This window comes from Aquarana catesbeiana, linkage group LG13, assembly GCF_042186555.1.
Source record: "Aquarana catesbeiana isolate 2022-GZ linkage group LG13, ASM4218655v1, whole genome shotgun sequence".
NCBI classification, from domain to species: Eukaryota; Metazoa; Chordata; class Amphibia; order Anura; family Ranidae; genus Aquarana; species Aquarana catesbeiana.
In genome coordinates this window covers 179,904,424-179,921,544 of record NC_133336.1, presented here as the reverse complement: position 1 = coordinate 179,921,544, position 17,121 = coordinate 179,904,424, and the positions used below count along the sequence as shown (strand labels likewise).

General features: G+C 46.1%; 1 protein-coding gene across 2 annotated transcripts in view; it reads right to left on the bottom strand.

Moving 5' to 3' along the window:
• LOC141117017 (SLAM family member 9-like) overlaps positions 1–17,121 on the bottom strand; it is a 169,483-nt gene that overhangs the window by 111,859 nt on the left and 40,503 nt on the right. For both annotated transcript variants that reach the window (XR_012237082.1, XM_073609587.1), the window contains exon 3: positions 3,718–4,026. Coding sequence is in view for 1 of the 2 variants with exons in the window: in XM_073609587.1 (XP_073465688.1) it covers positions 3,718–4,026 (309 nt within the window). In the remaining variant the exon portion in view is untranslated. The remainder of the gene's footprint in view (positions 1–3,717; positions 4,027–17,121) is intronic.

Genomic DNA, 17,121 nt, shown 5'->3' with positions numbered 1-17,121 from the left:
CAATAGGTGGCGATCAAGGGGTTATATGTTCCCTAGGGAGGTGTTTCTAACTGTGGGGGGATGGGACTGACAGGGAGTAGAGAGAGATCGCTGTTCCTGATCACTAGGAACAGCAGATTTCTCTTTATTCCCCTGACAGTCTGTTTACATTGTAGGTAAGTGAAATATGGGGGCGCTAATGGTTAAATTAAGTAAAATTTTAAAAATGATTGAATATGAAAAAGGAAAAAATTGTACTAAAATTTCTCACACAAAATAAAAAAAAAAAAAAAAAAAATGAAAGCCACTGATAAATTAGATGTGGCAACATCAAAAAATCTCACCACGCAACATCACCTCGAGGTGATGCGACGGGAATTTAATCCCAACCATACCTAGACAAGCGAGCAGCCCCAGTGCCGGGTAGGCACCCACAAATGTAAGCGGCCATTTGGCCTTTTTTATCTGTTATTTATCTTTTTAATAAACGGTTTTACACTATGGAAGCTATTATTGTCTTTCACATATCCCATGCCTGAACTATCGGGGCTGGAAGGGTTTTTTGCCTAAGTACTATCCAGCATCCATCCGTCCTATGTGAGCAGGCACAACCTTGCACAAGCACTAATGACTCTCTTTTTAAGTAAAGGAGTCATTGGTATCTGGAAAGCAGATATCTACCTTCTACCGCAAGGTGTACTCTCTTTCTCTCTTGGTGAAGGAATCTTTATTTGTGAACAAGCAAATAACTCAATCTGGGATAAGCATTTTTCTTTGTGTGTCACTTTCTATTGAGATAGTCCACTATTGAGATTGTGTTACTGTCACTAAATATTGAATGTCACGTTTTATTATTTTTTAATGTTGCCACATGTAATTTATCAGTGGCTTTCATTTTTTATTTTTATTTTTTAATTTTGTGTGAGAAATTTTAGTACAATTTTTCCTTTTTCATATTCAATAATTTTTACAATTTTACTTCATTTAACCATTAGCTCCCCCATATTTCACCTACCTACAATCTGATCATTATATGTTCAAGTTGGGGAGCAGCCTGGTCTAGCCACATAACCTTTTTGACATTTTCCACTTTGTTTGGCGCGGAGTTCGTTTCTTTTTTATTATCACAGTCTGTGTACATTGACACATCCCCGTTCTGTCTTTCTGTGGAGTAATTGCAGGTGGCCAGCAGACATTGCTGCCACCGGCCACACGCATCGGCTCCCCCTCCGTGCAGTGGGGGTGCGGGCATGCCTGCTAAGGCTTTTAACCACCTCAATACCGGGCCTATTCTGGCACTTCTCTCCTACATGTAAATATCATAATTTTTTTGCTAGAAAATTACTCAGAACCCCCAAACATTATATATTTTTTTTAGCAGATACCCTAGGGAATAAAATGGCGCTCATTGCAACATTTTATCTCGCACGGTATTTGCGCAATCATTTTTCAAACGCCTTTTTTTTTTTTTAAAAAACGGTTTCATGAATTAAAAAATAACAAAACAGTAAAGTTAGCCCAATTTTTTTGTATAATGTGAAAGATGATGTTACGCCGAGTAAATAGATATCTAACATGTCATGCTTAAAAATTGCGCACAATCATAGAATGGCGCCAAACTTCATAACTTAAAAATCTTCATAGGCGACGCTTTAAATTTTTTTTACAGGTTACCAGTTTAGCATTACAGAGGAGGTCTAGTTCTAGAATTGTTGCACACGCTCTACCGCATGCGGCAATATCTCACATGTGTGGTTTGGACGGCGTTTACATATGTGGGCGGGGCTTACGTGTGCGTTCACTTCTGATCGCGAGCTACCGGGGACAGGGGCGTTTAAAATTTTTTTTTATTATTATTTTTTTTTATTTTACTTAATTTTTTTTATTTTTACACTTGTTTTTACTTTTTTTTTTTTGATCACTTTTATTCCTATTACAAGGAATGTAAACATCCCTTGTAATAGGAATCTATGTGACAGGTCCCCTTTATGGAGAGAAGCGGGGTCAATAAGACCTCACATCTCTCCTCCAGGCTGGAAAGCATGAGATCGGGAAAAAAAAATTCACAGATTTCATGCTGACAGTCGCGATCGCGGCTTCGTTAATTTCCGGGATCCTCCAACGGTCATAGAGATGACTGGTGACCATCTGGTCACCAGTCATCTCTATCGTCCTCATCCGGCAGATTCGTTTCTCCGGGCACCCGATGGCATGGGAGAGCCCGGAATAGCACCGGATGGCGGCGGGAGGGGGGGGGGACGTCCCCTCCCGTCGCCTAACAGAAAGATCAAGCGGCGGAACTGCCGCTATGATCGTTCTTATCGTGCACAGAATCGCCGGATGAAAAGAATGTTATCTGTAGCTACAGGCATTATTCAGATATCCCCCCCAAAGTCCAGGACGTTTATATACAGTGGCCGGTTTTGAAGAGGTTAAAGGAGCCGACGTACACCTATGGCGGTTTGCGGGAATGAGCCGACCTGCTGCAGTATAATGACGGCAGCTGGTCGGCAAGTGGTTAAACCAATGTTTAATAGGCCCATTTGGAACAGTATTTTTATATACACTTCAAAATGTTATGCTAGGATTTTAAATAAAATGTATATATTTTTTATAAATGTTGGACATCATTGTTTATAGTGGTCACCAGTGGTATAACTAAAGTCCCATTAATGCTTAGTACACACGAGCCAAATGTTGGGAGACATCGGCCAGTTCAATGAAAACCATCCGGCATTCTGCCCGCGTGTATGTCAGCCGGTCCGACAGAAGCCAAAGGTGGCAACCCTAGCTCTCAGCCAATGGCTGAGAGCGCTGACTGGAGTGTTCTGGCAGAGGGGCTTTCCCCCTGTCAGAACACAACAGCTCAGCAGGGGAGATTGATGTACTAACATCAGACTGTTAGTACAGCGACTCCCAACTGGAAATTATCAGGTTTTTTTCCCTCAACCCAGTGGTTCACTGGTTCTCACTGCCGTGGCTTGGCAGGTGACTTTATCGCCTGACAGGTCACGCCCCATAAACAGCAACAGATCTGTTCTATCGGTGTGACTCAAGTCGCTCCAACTTAGAAAAAAGGTTCCTGCACTACTTGGGGGCGACTTCAGAGCAAATTGCATTGACTTCTGTTAAAGAAGTGACATGCAAGCTGCGATTAAGTCGCGCTGTGTGGCGCGGCTTTAAAGTTGCGCGACTTTGAAGCCATGCCAGTGTGAACCAGCCCTTAGCGTGTACCAGGATTTACTCTGGTTTGTTGTGCCATTTATTAAACGAGTACACTCACCCAAAGCCCTTTATGTCCTACAAAACATTGTAAAAAATGTTTTAGGTTGGCAAATTTGTCATAGGGTTATACATTTATATATAAATGATAAATATAGTCATTGTTTTTTACTTTATTTTTGTTAATACAGCAGTCCCTTACTGCAGCAGGCTATAGAATATGATCTGATATCAAATAAATCCCCTAGCAGGCCCCTCAATTTATTACATGTATTCATTCACAGGGGCACATAGGTGAAATCACAGAGCTCTGCCCAGTGATAAACAGAATACAACAAATGAGTGTATAGAGCCAGGAATGAAATACCAGCTAGATTTTAATTTGACAGATTGGTGTCCATTACTCACTCCTCAGGGTGAATATTTGGTTTGCCTGGATTGTAAAGACTAGGGCTAAATGCTTTTAAAAACATGGGGTTAAAATTAAATGGATAAAATGCACAGATGGTTACATACCATACACAGTGAGATTGTAGGTCTTCCGATCTTTTGTTTTATCAGTAAAAGTTATAGTTGCAGTATACAATGCACTGTCCTCCAGTCTTAGATTTCCAATCTTCAGTGATCTTCCATCATTCAGGATCTCCAGTCTTCCTTCAAATGAATCCTCTATATAAATAATCTGATTATTTGAGTAAGTCGCCAATGGGTTTCTTCCAAAATTCCAAATGACTTGTTGTATAGAAGGTGGGGAATAATTAGCCAGTGACATGAGGATGGATTGGTTTATAAGGCCATTCAGTGTGTCCGGAACTTCTTCTCCTCCTGTATACAACACAAAGTGCAGGAAATGGTCAGTCTTTATAGTGATCATATGGCCTTTTAACTCTTTTTTAAAAATACCCGTGCAAGAAATCATGTAAATTATCAATCCATGTTAGGCTATGCTTAGATATACAGCAAAATTGCAATTGACAGGCGGTGAGGAGGTGATTCAGTGTCTCCTCGCTACCTGTTTTAACTCCATAAATGCTGCACCAATGCTTTGCAACTGTGTACATTGCACGTAGTTGTGGGGCATTTGCGCAGTCAGTGATCCGATTTGCTTGAATGGGTCATGTTCAGGAGCGGCACTGCCTGAGGAATGGGACAGGAGTGATCATTCTTGCTGTAGGCAAAAAGCTTATTATCTCGCCCCGCAAGGACCCCGAGCTATGTGAGTCATACCGGCCCATTTCGCTATTAAACGTCGACGCTAAGATCATCACAAAAATTCTAGCGAATCGGCTTAATACTGTTATCCTTTCTCTGGTTCATGGAGACCAGACGGGTTTCATGCCAGGAAAGGGAACCGACATCAATTTGCGACGATTGTATACAAATATATCCCATGCCCTTGCTAGAGGTTCCCCCGGAGTAGTAGCCTCCCTAGACGCCGAAAAGGCGTTCGACTCGGTCGAATGGGAATATCTTTGGCATGTCTTGGAAAAATTCAATATTGGGCCTAGGTTTATCTCTTGGATAAAACAGATGTATGCTAACCCCACCGCCAGAGTCAAAACCAATGGGTCCCTCTCACCCCCCTTCAAATTACAAAGGGGTACTAGACAGGGATGTCCGTTATCCCCGGGTCTGTTTGCCCTAGCTATTGAACCTCTTGCTATCCTTATTAGGTCCTCCGTGGCGGCAGGGGGGATGGAGGTGGGCCCTCTACGGGAACAGATCTCCCTCTACGCGGATGACGCTCTTCTTTATCTCCCAGATGCTTCCCACTCCCTCGAGGAGACCCTAAGGATCATAGACTTATTTGGTTCCTTCTCAGGTATACGCATAAATTGGAACAAATCCATGCTTTTCCCGATCTCCCAACCGCCCCTACTCCCTCCCCACCATATACCCCTGCAAACGGTCACTAAGTTTCGGTATCTGGGCATTGAAATACAAAGGGATCTCTCTTGTTACCTGACTGATAATGTATACCCCATTCTACAACAACTAATAAAATGCTGCTTAACATGGAAGTCTCTTCCCCTGACACCAGTGGGTAGGATTAACCTCCTCAAAATGATATTCCTCCCCAAATTCCTATATGTATTTAGAAACACTCCAGTACCTATCCCTGAATCATTTTTTAAGCAACTAGATCGGGTGATTACTAACTTTATTTGGGCGGGACGGACTCCCAGGGTGGCCAAAACGAGCCTACAGCTTCCCCTATCGGCGGGTGGGCTGGCATTGCCGTGCTTCAGGAAATATTATTGGGCGGCGGTGCTGGTGACGGTGCGTTGGTGGTTTGTTCAGTCTCGACATAACCCAGCGGTCAATTTAGAAGCAGCCATACTGGGGTCATATTCAGCATTGAGCAACCTGGTATTCAGGGGACCAAAAGCACAAGGTAGTATGACCATCCCCATGCGCACAACCGCCAAAATTTGGGAACAACTGACAGCTAAGCTCAACCCACCACAAACTTATTCACCATATACACCACTCTGGGGTAACCCTAAACTACCACATCTGTTAATGATCCCAGACCCAGCAGTCTGGGCTAAATATGAAATTAAAATCTTACAGCATATAATGCCAGAGGGTAAACTTCTTACATTTGACGAACTACGTAATACCTTCCAACTCCCTACTAAAATGTTCTTCCGCTATTTGCAACTGAGACACGCAATTCAGGCTCAATTCCCTTCAGAAATTCAACTACAATCACATATGGTGGAGCGCTTCCTTATTTCCAGGCATGTGGACCGTGTCCTCTCCTCTTTGTATCTCCGGGTGTCCCTGGGAACTGATAACCAGAGGACTAGGCTATTTAACAAATGGAAGCTGGTTGTGCCCTCCCTGACGGATGACGATTGGGAAGAGGGAGTCCAACAATATATTCCTTTGATGATATCCGCCAGGGACAGGTACATCCAGTTAAAATTCCTTCACCAGGCATACTACACACCCCAACGGCTTGCTAAAATATATCCCTCTCACTCTGATAGGTGCCCAAAATGCAATACGGACATAGGTACTTTCCTACATGTGGTGTGGTCGTGCCCCCTTCTTCAACAGTACTGGAGGGAGGTGGTACAGTACATCAACTTAATTGGGAACCTGACACTTACACTGGATCCCCGGGTCCTTCTCCTGGGGATCTGTGACACCCTCATCGCGAACACCCATAAGAGGCTATTCGTTTTCTATGCTCTATTTTATGCAAGGAAAAACATTCTATTTAAATGGAAACAGACAGATCCCCCAACAGTGGGACAGTGGAAAACACTCATTGATAAGACCCTCCCCCTATATAAGCTCACATTTATGAGCCGGAAGTGTCCCCAAAAGTTTGAAAAAATTTGGGGTCCATGGGTTTCTAAGTAAATGGCCACTGATGCGGATCCCCCCAGGAGAACTCGCTGAACATATATACCACTGGACCGACTAAGAAATATTTAGAATTACACTCAAAATTACCACTAAAATATACCTCCCCCCCCCCCTTTTTTTTTTTTTTGAGGAGGAGGTATTGCTCCTAAAATACAACCTTGCAGTGATATGAATACTTATAACTAAGATCTGAACTGATGTGCCTTGCTTTTTGATATAATGCTTGAGATTATTTAACCTAGATTGTCACCTTCCTTCTGGAAATGGTTTGTCTTTGCCTCTCTTATGTAACCCTCTCTTATTGTGCCCTTTTATATCTCTATGTATAGATATATGTACATCTATATATATATATTTGTGAATGTACGTCTTTTTTATCTTTGTATTGAAACTTTTCTCCTTTGGAGATGAATAAAAACGTAACTGTTAAGAAAAAAGCTTATTATCTCAACCACAGCATATGTACACCCCTCTCTGCTGCCTGTGCAGCATAAGGGGGGCAGCTGGGGAGTGTTAAAAATGTGGCTCAGCTGTGTGTTTTTAACATCCCCCTCAACAGCAAGTCTAAACGAGTCCTTAACATTATATCTGAATGTAGCTTGTAAATATATCCACTCACCCGCCACTTTATTAGGTACACCTTGGTAGTACCGGGTTGGACCCCCTTTTGCATTCAGAACTGCCTTCATTCTTCGTGGCATACAATGCCTAATTGGTACTAAGGGGCCCAAAGTATGGCAAGAAAATATCCCCCACACCATTACAACACCACCACCAGCCTGAACCGTTGATACAAGGCAGGATGGATCCATGCTTCCATCTGAATGTCGCAGCTGAAATGTTTTTCCAATCATCTATTGTGCAATTTTTGTGTGAATTGTAGCCTCAGTTGTTTGTTATTAGCTGACAGGAGTGGCACCCGTGGGGTCTTCTGCTGCTGTAGCCCATCTGCTTCAAGGTTCGACATTCAGAGATGGTGTTCTGCATACCTTGAATGTAACGAGTGATTATTTGAGTTACTGCTGCCTTTTTTTAAATCTCAAACCAGTCTGCCCATTCTCCTCTGACTTTAACGAAGCATTTTCATCCATACAACTACCGCTCACTGGATATTTTCTCTTTTTCGGACCATTCTCTGTAAACCTGGGAGATAGTTGTGCATGAAAATCCAGGTAGATTAGCAGTTTTTGAACTACTCAGACCAGCCCATCTGGCTCCAACAACCATGCCACGTCCAAAGTCACTTAAATCTTCTTTCTTCCCCATTCTGATGCTTGGTTTGAGCTTTAGCAAGTCGTCTTCATCACGTTTAGATGCCTAAATGCATTGAGTTGCTGCCATGTGATTGGTTGATTAGCAATTTGTGTTACCAAGCAATTGAATAGGTGTTCTTAAAAAAGTGGCCGGTGAAAGTATATACATGGGAATATCTGTGACAGACTCACCTGGGGCGGAGGCTTTTGGAGGGGACTGGGTGCTGGCCTCTTGCCTACCGACTATGGGCCCTGGCATTTGAGGGAGCTACAAGCATTTAGGAAGATATTCTGTTATGTAATGCAAAAGGACATTATTAAGGAGGCCATGATGGTCTCTGCCAGCTTGGACTCAGTGGACAGATGTATGTGAAAGGAATGCTGACTAATGAGATCTGGAAAGCCTGAGTCTTTCACCCAATAGTTTATTATGCTCATTAACTTACCTTTGTCTCCTAGCAAACTATTGGGGGATGTGTTTCTACTTATGTGTATTGTAAGTTTTGAGTAAGGAAACGGCAAGGCTGCCCTGAAAGGTCATATCTCTGAGTCACCAAGTCTGGGTAAATGATTAGTAAACTAGCTCATGTTACTTAGGTTTCTGGTTACAGTTTGCATTGTCATCCTGCTGTATATATTTGTGTGTCCACTCAAATAAATCAGTTCATGTTGAGCAACCAAACCAGTATAGTCCTTGTAACGATATCATGTACTGGACATGAAAAGCTGTAGCTAGCTGCCATGTTGTGTGGAAGAAGCCATGACAGTTGGCTAACCATGTAACATTACAGAGAAATCTGAACTCCCTCCTCCCTCCTCCCTTGTCTTAAGAATTCAAAGCTTTTTAAGTTCAACAGAAAAGGTTATCTCAACAGAGAAAACAGAACCAGGCTAGGTCAGTAAAAAAACAGCTTGTTGAAAGGGCAGAGTGTTCAGGCCTGTCGTAAAACGGTCACCCTCTCTATTCAGAGACCCAACAGGCCCCGGTTGTAAAATGTCTGAATACACCTCAGTGGGATAAGTATGACATTTCAGCATGTTTCATAACTTCTGACTTAGTAATAGCACAGCCATAATATGGACATATTTAGTTTCCTCAGATAATATGTAACGTTTCAAGTCCAGACACCCCTATGTCAGGTCATATGGGAAACCACTGGTACCACTTATTCCTCCTGAGCAGACTATACATTATGGACATAGCATGTTTATACTTGTTTTGAAGGAAATCTCACGTTGAATAATAATATGGATATTTGCAGTCTGTAAACACTATAGATGCAGATATATGAATATGTATCAAAAAATCTACCTGGGACGTGGTCATGAGTGTAGACACCTCCCAGCAACCAACCCCTGAACAAGATGACCAGACGATTGGTTACTGGTCGCTGTCAACACCCCCTTTGATTTGACAGAAAAGAGGAGATGCCAAGACAATGGGGAGTTCTCCTTTTACCATCCAAGAAGAAACATCTGCCAAGTCGAGAACCGATTACCTAGCTCATCGATTGAACTCTGATGAACCCTCGGACATTAATTGCAAGTATTCTTTCATCCCAATTCTACCTTATTGCTTTGTGGCTGTATATTGTCTTTATCTTTTTGAAACATCTTTTTTTTCTGTAAATGTTTTATTTGCATCAACTTTGACCTTTTCATAATAAACCCTTATGTTGAAAAGTGTTAACCTTGTCTCTAAAGCTCTTAATGCAAGCTGTAAATGAACCTGCCTCTTGAAGGGCGCTACTGTTGTAGAGTAAGACTCTGAGCAGACCTGTCTGTGGTGGCAGTGTGTGTGGCAGACGCTTATTCTAAAATTATAATTGGTATTGCTAAAATTACGAGTCTCCCCCGGCTCGGTCTTTTAAACGGGGGTGGTGGCAGTTAAAGGGTTAATTGTGTAATTAGCCCAGTGACAATCACTCTCAGGCTGTTCGCATCTAGATTGTGGTCCCGCAAGCTGGAAAATCTTTGTGCTGGGCGCAGCTGAGAGTGGCATTGTTACGTAAGTGACAGCGTGGTGTGAGGTTGGCAGGTCCTTCATTGCAAGTTAGCGAGGAGGGCAGGGATCTGACACCCGCGTTCGTCACAGTCTTGTTTATGGTTGTCAGCGGTTGGAATATGTGATATCTATATTCAGACTGGGAGGAAGCGGTATATGATGAAAGTACTCAAGCGGAGTGTGGGACGTTTCGTTACAACATCCATGTTTGTTCATTACTATGAGCCGAACACCCCCCTGTTTGGTTCGCACCAGACATGCGAACTGGCAAAAAATTTGTTCGAACACGCGAACACCGTTAAAGTCTATAGGACTCGAACATGAATAATCAAAAGTACTAATTTTAAAGGCTTATATGCAAGTTATTGTCATAAAAAGTGTTCGGGGACCTGGGTCCTGCCCCAGGGGACATGGATCAATGCAAAAAAAAGTTTTAAAAACGGCCGTTTTTTTCGGGAGCAGTGATTTTAATAATGCTTAAAGTGAAACAATAAAAGTGTAATATTCCTTTAAATTTTGTACCTGGGGGGTGTCTATAGTATGCCTGTAAAGGGGCGCATGTTTCCCGTGTTTAGAACAGTCTGAGAGCAAAATGACATTTCAAAGGAAAAAAAGTCATTTAAAACTACTCGCCGCTATTAATGAATTGTCGGTCCGACAATACACATAAAAGTTCATTGAAAAAAAAAAACGGCATGGGATTTCCCCACAGGGAAACCCGAAACCAAAATTTTTAAAAAATTGCGTGGGGGTCCCCCTAAATTCCATACCAGGCCCTTCAGGTCTGGTATGGATATTAAGGGGAACCCCGCGCCAACATTTTTTTAAAAAAAAGGTGTGGGGGTCCCCCTCAAAATCCACACCAGACCCTTCAGGTCTGGTATGGATTTTAAGGGGAACCCCATGCCAAAATTTTTTAAAAAATGGCGTGGGGTCCCCCTAAAACTACATACCAGAACCTTATCCAAGCACGCAACCTGGCAGGCCGCAGGAAAAGATGGGGGGATGAGAGAGCACCCCCCCTCCTGAACCGTACCAGGCCACATGCCCTCAACTTTGGGAGGGTGCTTTGGGGTCCCCCCCAAAGCACCTTGTCCCCATGTTGATGGGGACAAGGGCCTCATCCCCACAACCCTTGCCCAGTGGTTGTGGGGGTCGGCGGGCGGGGGGCTTATCGGAATTCGGAAGCCCCCTTTAACAAGGGGACCCCCAGATCCCGGCCCCCCTGTGTAAAATGGTAAGGGGGTACTTTTGTACCCCTACCATTTCACTAAAAAACTGTCAAAAATGTTAAAAATGACAAGAGACAGTTTTTGACAATTCCTATATTTAAATGCTTCTTCTTTCCATCTTCTTTCTTCTAGCTTCATTCTTCTATCTTACTTTGGTTTCTTCCTCCATCTTCTTCTTCCTCTGGTTTTTCCTCTGCGCCTCTGCTTCTTGCTCCGGTGTTCTCGTCCGGCATCTTCCTCCGCGGCGTCTTCTTCCCTTCTTCAATCTCGGGCCGCTCCACATCCATAATGGGAGGCTCCCGCTGTGTGACGCTTCTCGTCTTCTGACGGTTCTTAAATAACGGAGGGCGGGGCCACCCGGTGACCCTGCCCCCCTTTGACGCATGGGGACTTGACGCATTCACACATCGTAGGAGGTTTTTTTCGACGGGCGATACCATTTGTCGGCCACAATTTAATGCTATACAAACAGTGGAGATTGTGCCTCACTGTAAACCCGCGGCGCAACAGCAAGGCACAATATGACAAATACGGTGTCCCTCCGCTGTTTGCATAGCATTAAATTGTGGCCGAGAAATGGTATCGCCCGTCGAAAAAAGGCTTCTACGATGTGCGCCTGCGCTATGGGACGTCACTCCAGCTGATCGGCAACTCAGCAGGAGCGCCCTTCTGTTCTGCGTATGCGCAGGCACATTTCGACAGCGGGCACATATCGACACAACACCGGCTTTGGGTGAAGGCTAGGATAGCGGTAGAGCCTGCTATTGCCTGCAGCTGATGAGATGTTCTCTGTGTGAGGGGGGGGGGGGGTGTTACAGCTGGCTGGAACCTCCATGGCTTTACCCAAGTGTGGGCCATCTTTATTATTGATTGAACCCTGGGCAAACATTTTCCTGGGCCCCCCACAACAGCAATTTCGCTATCCACCCCAACATCCCAAAAAACACACACATAAAATTATTTTTAAAAAAAGTTTATAATGTAAACATAAAGATCTGGTTCACACTCACTGATTGCTTCATGCTCACTGGTTGCTAGAGGTTACTGCACAATATTACCACTCAATGGTTGGTTGCTAGAGGTTACTGCATCATTACTGCTTACCCATTGGTTGGTATAGGTTACTGCACATCATTACTGCTCACTGATTGGTTGCTATAGGTTGCTATAGGTTACTGCTTATCATTATCACTCTCTGATTGGTTGCTAGAGGTTACTGCTCATTATTACTGCTCACTGATTGTTTGCTAGGGGTTACAGCACATCATTACCGCTTACTGGGTGGCAGAGCAGTATTGTGGTGTGTGATGCTACTGTTGGTTGGATGACAGGATACCGTTTAGGGTGATGGTGGCAACATTGGGGTGAGAGGCTGAGATCATATCTCCCCTATAATGATAGGGAGTAGGGTGATAGGATGCCAGAGGTGGGGTACAGGAGGGATGTGGATGATAATGACAGGAGGCAGGGTGGTAAGATGCCAGAGGTGGGGTGCAGGGGGATGATGATAACAGGGGGTGGGGTGGTAGGATGTCAGCAGATGGGGATGATGATGACAGTGGATGTGGTGGTAAGAAGGTGGCAGTGGGGAACAGGGGGATGAAGATAAGGATGATGATGATGGGGATAGGATGGTTGGATGCTAGAGGTGGGGTACAGGGTGATGGGGATGTGGATGACAGGGGCAGGGTGGTAGGATGTCAGAGGTTGGGTATGGGGATGATGATGATTATAGTAGGTGGGGTGGCAGGAAGCTGGAAGAGGAGTACAGGGGGATGAAGATGACAGGGGGTGGGGTGGTAGGAAGCTAGCATAGGGGTACTGGGGGAGGTTGAAGATGACAGGGGGTGGAGTGGTAGGATACCTGTCATGAGAAGGTCTACCCGTTGGTGGCGCTATCGGTCTCTTGGATCGCAGTACCAGTGTCCATCAGCAGGTGTCTTCCAACACCTAGGACCTGCAGTAAGAGGTCTTTCCTGCTGGTGGCACTGTTGCATCCTCGGGCCGTAGTACCGGCGTCAACCAGCGGGTGCACTCTGGCAGTGTGGAGCAAACAGCTCACACTGCGCTCAGCTGTGACATGAGGTCAATTACCACAGCCTTACAAATACCCGGCAAGCCCTCATAGGCTTGCCTTGGTATCTCTCTCTCTCCCTGCGTTCTGACCTTGCTGCCTGTTTGACCTTGAGCCTGCTATCTGCCTTGTCCTGATCTGATCCCATCCCTATCCTGAGGCCTTCCTAGTCCTGTCCCTTCTGTTCCTGGCTCCCTTGGATCCCTGCCCTGAACCCCATCCATCCATCCTCTCCTTGTCCTGTTCAGTTTCCCGTCCTTACCCTTCTGCTGACTTCCCTGTGTATGACCTTGGCTTGGCTTTGATTACGATTACGGTATCTCCATTTACATATATATATTGTTGTTTGTAGTGGGTTGTTGTGTGGGTTTGCACTGTTTATATTCCTTTCACTTATCACTTGTTAATAAACACCATTATTTCACTTATATGTGTTTTGGGTTTCCTCTGTGTAGTCCACACAGTCTTGTCAATTAGATATCCTGATAGCATACCAAGGCCATCCCTGACCAGACGTGGCTGCACTGAGAAACCGTCCTGTTACGGTGGGCGCGCAAAATGGACTTTGATGAAATTGTCTATTATTCTCTGCTGGCGGCAGAGGATAATGAATATTGTTGTCAGACTCTTAAAGATTGGACCCGAGACCAACTGCTGGAAACGATACAAACCGCCCATTTACTTGTAGATCAAGGTCATGTGTTATTTGAGGATGTTCAGCCTTTGATCCAATTATGTACAAAGTCAGCCTTGTCATGCATTCCCGAAGGTAGAGACGATTTCTCCCCTCCTTTCAGTTGTGACCAGGTTGAATCCCTGGTATGGTTGTTAGAGGATGATCCGGCTTCCTTTGATGAACACTATTCCGCTTGTTCCCAGCAGGTGTTATCCGATTGCATTTATTCAGTACAATCTTTGGTTAGTCAGGCTGTATGTGAATCAGCGTTTGTTCAACCTTTGCTGCAGGCATGGTCAGACCTCCTGTCTTTAGCTAAGCCACACTATTCCAGCCCTGCCATTAATCATCTGCTTTCCAAAAGACCTATTTCCCCGTCACCTATGGCAACCTCAGCTACAACCCAGTTTAATCAGCTCCCTACCAAATACTACCACCCAGTCTCCAAGTGTCGCACCCATCCTGCCTTCAATTCACCTGTCTCTTCTCCTCCACCTGTAACAGTCCCACAAAACCCCTCTCTAGCTACAGTTCCTTGGTCTTCCTTCTGCCCAGCTACTTTATTTTCTTACAGCCCTGCACCTACATACAAAACTGCACGGGCTAAACCAAAGAAGAAGCAAAAATTCTTCCCGACCCACACCATCTTGCCAGTAACCCAACCTGTTCCAGCCTTCCAGTCTGATGTTCCAGCCTTCCAGTCTGATGTTCCAGCCTTCCAGTCTGATGTTTCAGCCTTCCAGTCTGATGTTCCAACCTTCCAGTCTGATGTTCCAACCTTCCAGTCTGATGTTCCAGCCTTCCAGTCTGATGTTCCAGCCTTCCAGTCTGATGTTCCAGCTTTGCAGTCTGATGTTCCAGCTTTGCAGTCTGATGTTCCAGCTTTGCAGTCTGATGTTCCAGCTTTGCAGTCTGAAGTTCCAGCCTTGCAGTCTGATGTTCCAGCCTTGCAGTCTGATGTTCCAGCCTTGCAGTCTGATGTTCCAGCCTTGCAGTCTGATGTTCCAGCCTTGCAGTCTGATGTTCCAGCCTTGCAGTCTGATGTTCCAGCTTTGCAGTCTGATGTTCCAGCTTTGCAGTCTGATGTTCCAGCTTTGCAGTCTGATGTTCCAGCTTTGCAGTCTGATGTTCCAGCTTTGCAGTCTGATGTTCCAGCTTTGCAGTCTGATGTTCCAGCCTTACAGTCTGATGTGCCTGCCTCCCAGTCTGTCGTCCCGATGCCTGCCTTCCAGCTCGATGTCCCTGCCTTCCAGCCGGATGTCTTGCAGCTTGCCTTCCAGCCCGATGTCTTGATGCCTACCTACCAGTCTGATGTGCCAGCTTCCCAGATTGATGTGCCAGCTTCCCAGATTGATGTGCCAGCTTCCCAGATTGATGTGCCAGCTTCCCAGTTTGCTGTACCAGCTTCCCAGCCTGATGTCTTGCAGCTTGCCTTCCAGCCTGATGTCTTGATGCCTACCTACCAGTCTGATGTGCCAGCTTCCCAGATTGATGTGCCAGCTTCCCAGATTGATGTGCCAGCTTCCCAGATTGATGTGCCAGCTTCCCAGTTTGCTGTGCCAGCTTCCCAGCCTGATGTCTTGCAGCTTGCCTTCCAGCCTGATGTCTTGATGCCTACCTACCAGTCTGATGTGCCAGCTTCCCAGTCTGATGTGCCAGCCTCCCAGATTGATGTGCCAGCCTCCCAGATTGATGTGCCAGCCTCCCAGATTGATGTGCCAGCCTCCCAGATTGATGTGCCAGCTTCCCAGCCTGATGCCTTGCAGCTTGTCTTCCAGCCTGATGTCTTGATGCCTACCTACCAGTCTGATGTGCCAGCTTCCCAGTCTGATGTGCCAGCTTCCCAGTCTGATGTGCCAGCTTCCCAGTCTGATGTGCCAGCTTCCCAGATTGATGTGCCAGCTTCCCAGATTGATGTGCCAGCTTCCCAGTTTGCTGTACCAGCTCCCCAGCCTGATGTCTTGCAGCTTGCCTTCCAGCCTGATGTCTTGATGCCTACCTACCAGTCTGATGTGCCAGCTTCCCAGTCTGATGTGCCAGCTTCCCAGTCTGATGTGCCAGCTTCCCAGCCTGATGTCTTGCAGCTTGCCTTCCAGCCTGATGTCTTGATGCCTACCTACCAGTCTGATGTGCCAGCTTCCCAGATTGATGTGCCAGCTTCCCAGATTGATGTGCCAGCTTCCCAGATTGATGTGCCAGCTTCCCAGTTTGCTGTACCAGCTTCCCAGCCTGATGTCTTGCAGCTTGTCTTCCAGCCTGATGTCTTGATGCCTACCTACCAGTCTGATGTGCCAGCTTCCCAGTCTGATGTGCCAGCTTCCCAGTCTGATGTGCCAGCTTCCCAGTCTGATGTGCCAGCTTCCCAGTCTGATGTGCCAGCCTCCCAGATTGATGTGCCAGCCTCCCAGATTGATGTGCCAGCTTCCCAGATTGATGTGCCAGCTTCCCAGCCTGATGCCTTGCAGCTTGTCTTCCAGCCTGATGTCTTGATGCCTACCTACCAGTCTGATGTGCCAGCTTCCCAGTCTGATGTGCCAGCTTCCCAGTCTGATGTGCCAGCTTCCCAGTCTGATGTGCCAGCTTCCCAGTCTGATGTGCCAGCTTCCCAGATTGATGTGCCAGCTTCCCAGATTGATGTGCCAGCTTCCCAGATTGATGTGCCAGCTTCCCAGATTGATGTGCCAGCTTCCCAGATTGATGTGCCAGCTTCCCAGATTGATGTGCCAGCTTCCCAGTTTGCTGTACCAGCTCCCCAGCCTGATGTCTTGCAGCTTGCCTTCCAGCCTGATGTCTCGAAGATTGCTTCTCAGTCTGATGTGCCAGCTTCCAAGTCGGATGTTCCAGCTTTCCAGTCTGATGTTCCAGCCCTCCAGCCTGATGTTCGAGTGTCTGCCCTCCAGCTCAAGTGGTTCCTGTCTGCTGCCCAGCTCAAGCGGTTCCTGTCGTCTGCTGCCCAGCTCAAGCGGTTCCTGTCGTCTGCTGCCCAGCTCAAGCGGTTCCTGCCGTCTGCTGCCCAGCTCAAGCGGTTCCTGTCGTCTGCTGCCCAGCTCAAGCGGTTTCTGTCGTCTGCTGCCCAGCTCAAGCGGTTCCTGTCGTCTGCTGCCCAGCTCAAGCGGTTCCTGTCGTCTGCTGCCCAGCTCAAGCGGTTCCTGTCGTCTGCTGCCCAGCTCAAGCGGTTCCTGTCGTCTGCTGCCCAGCTCAAGCGGTTCCTGTCGTCTGCTGCCCAGCTCAAGCGGTTCCTGTCGTCTGCTGCCCAGCTCAAGCGGTTCCTGTCGTCTGCTGCCCAGCTCAAGCGGTTC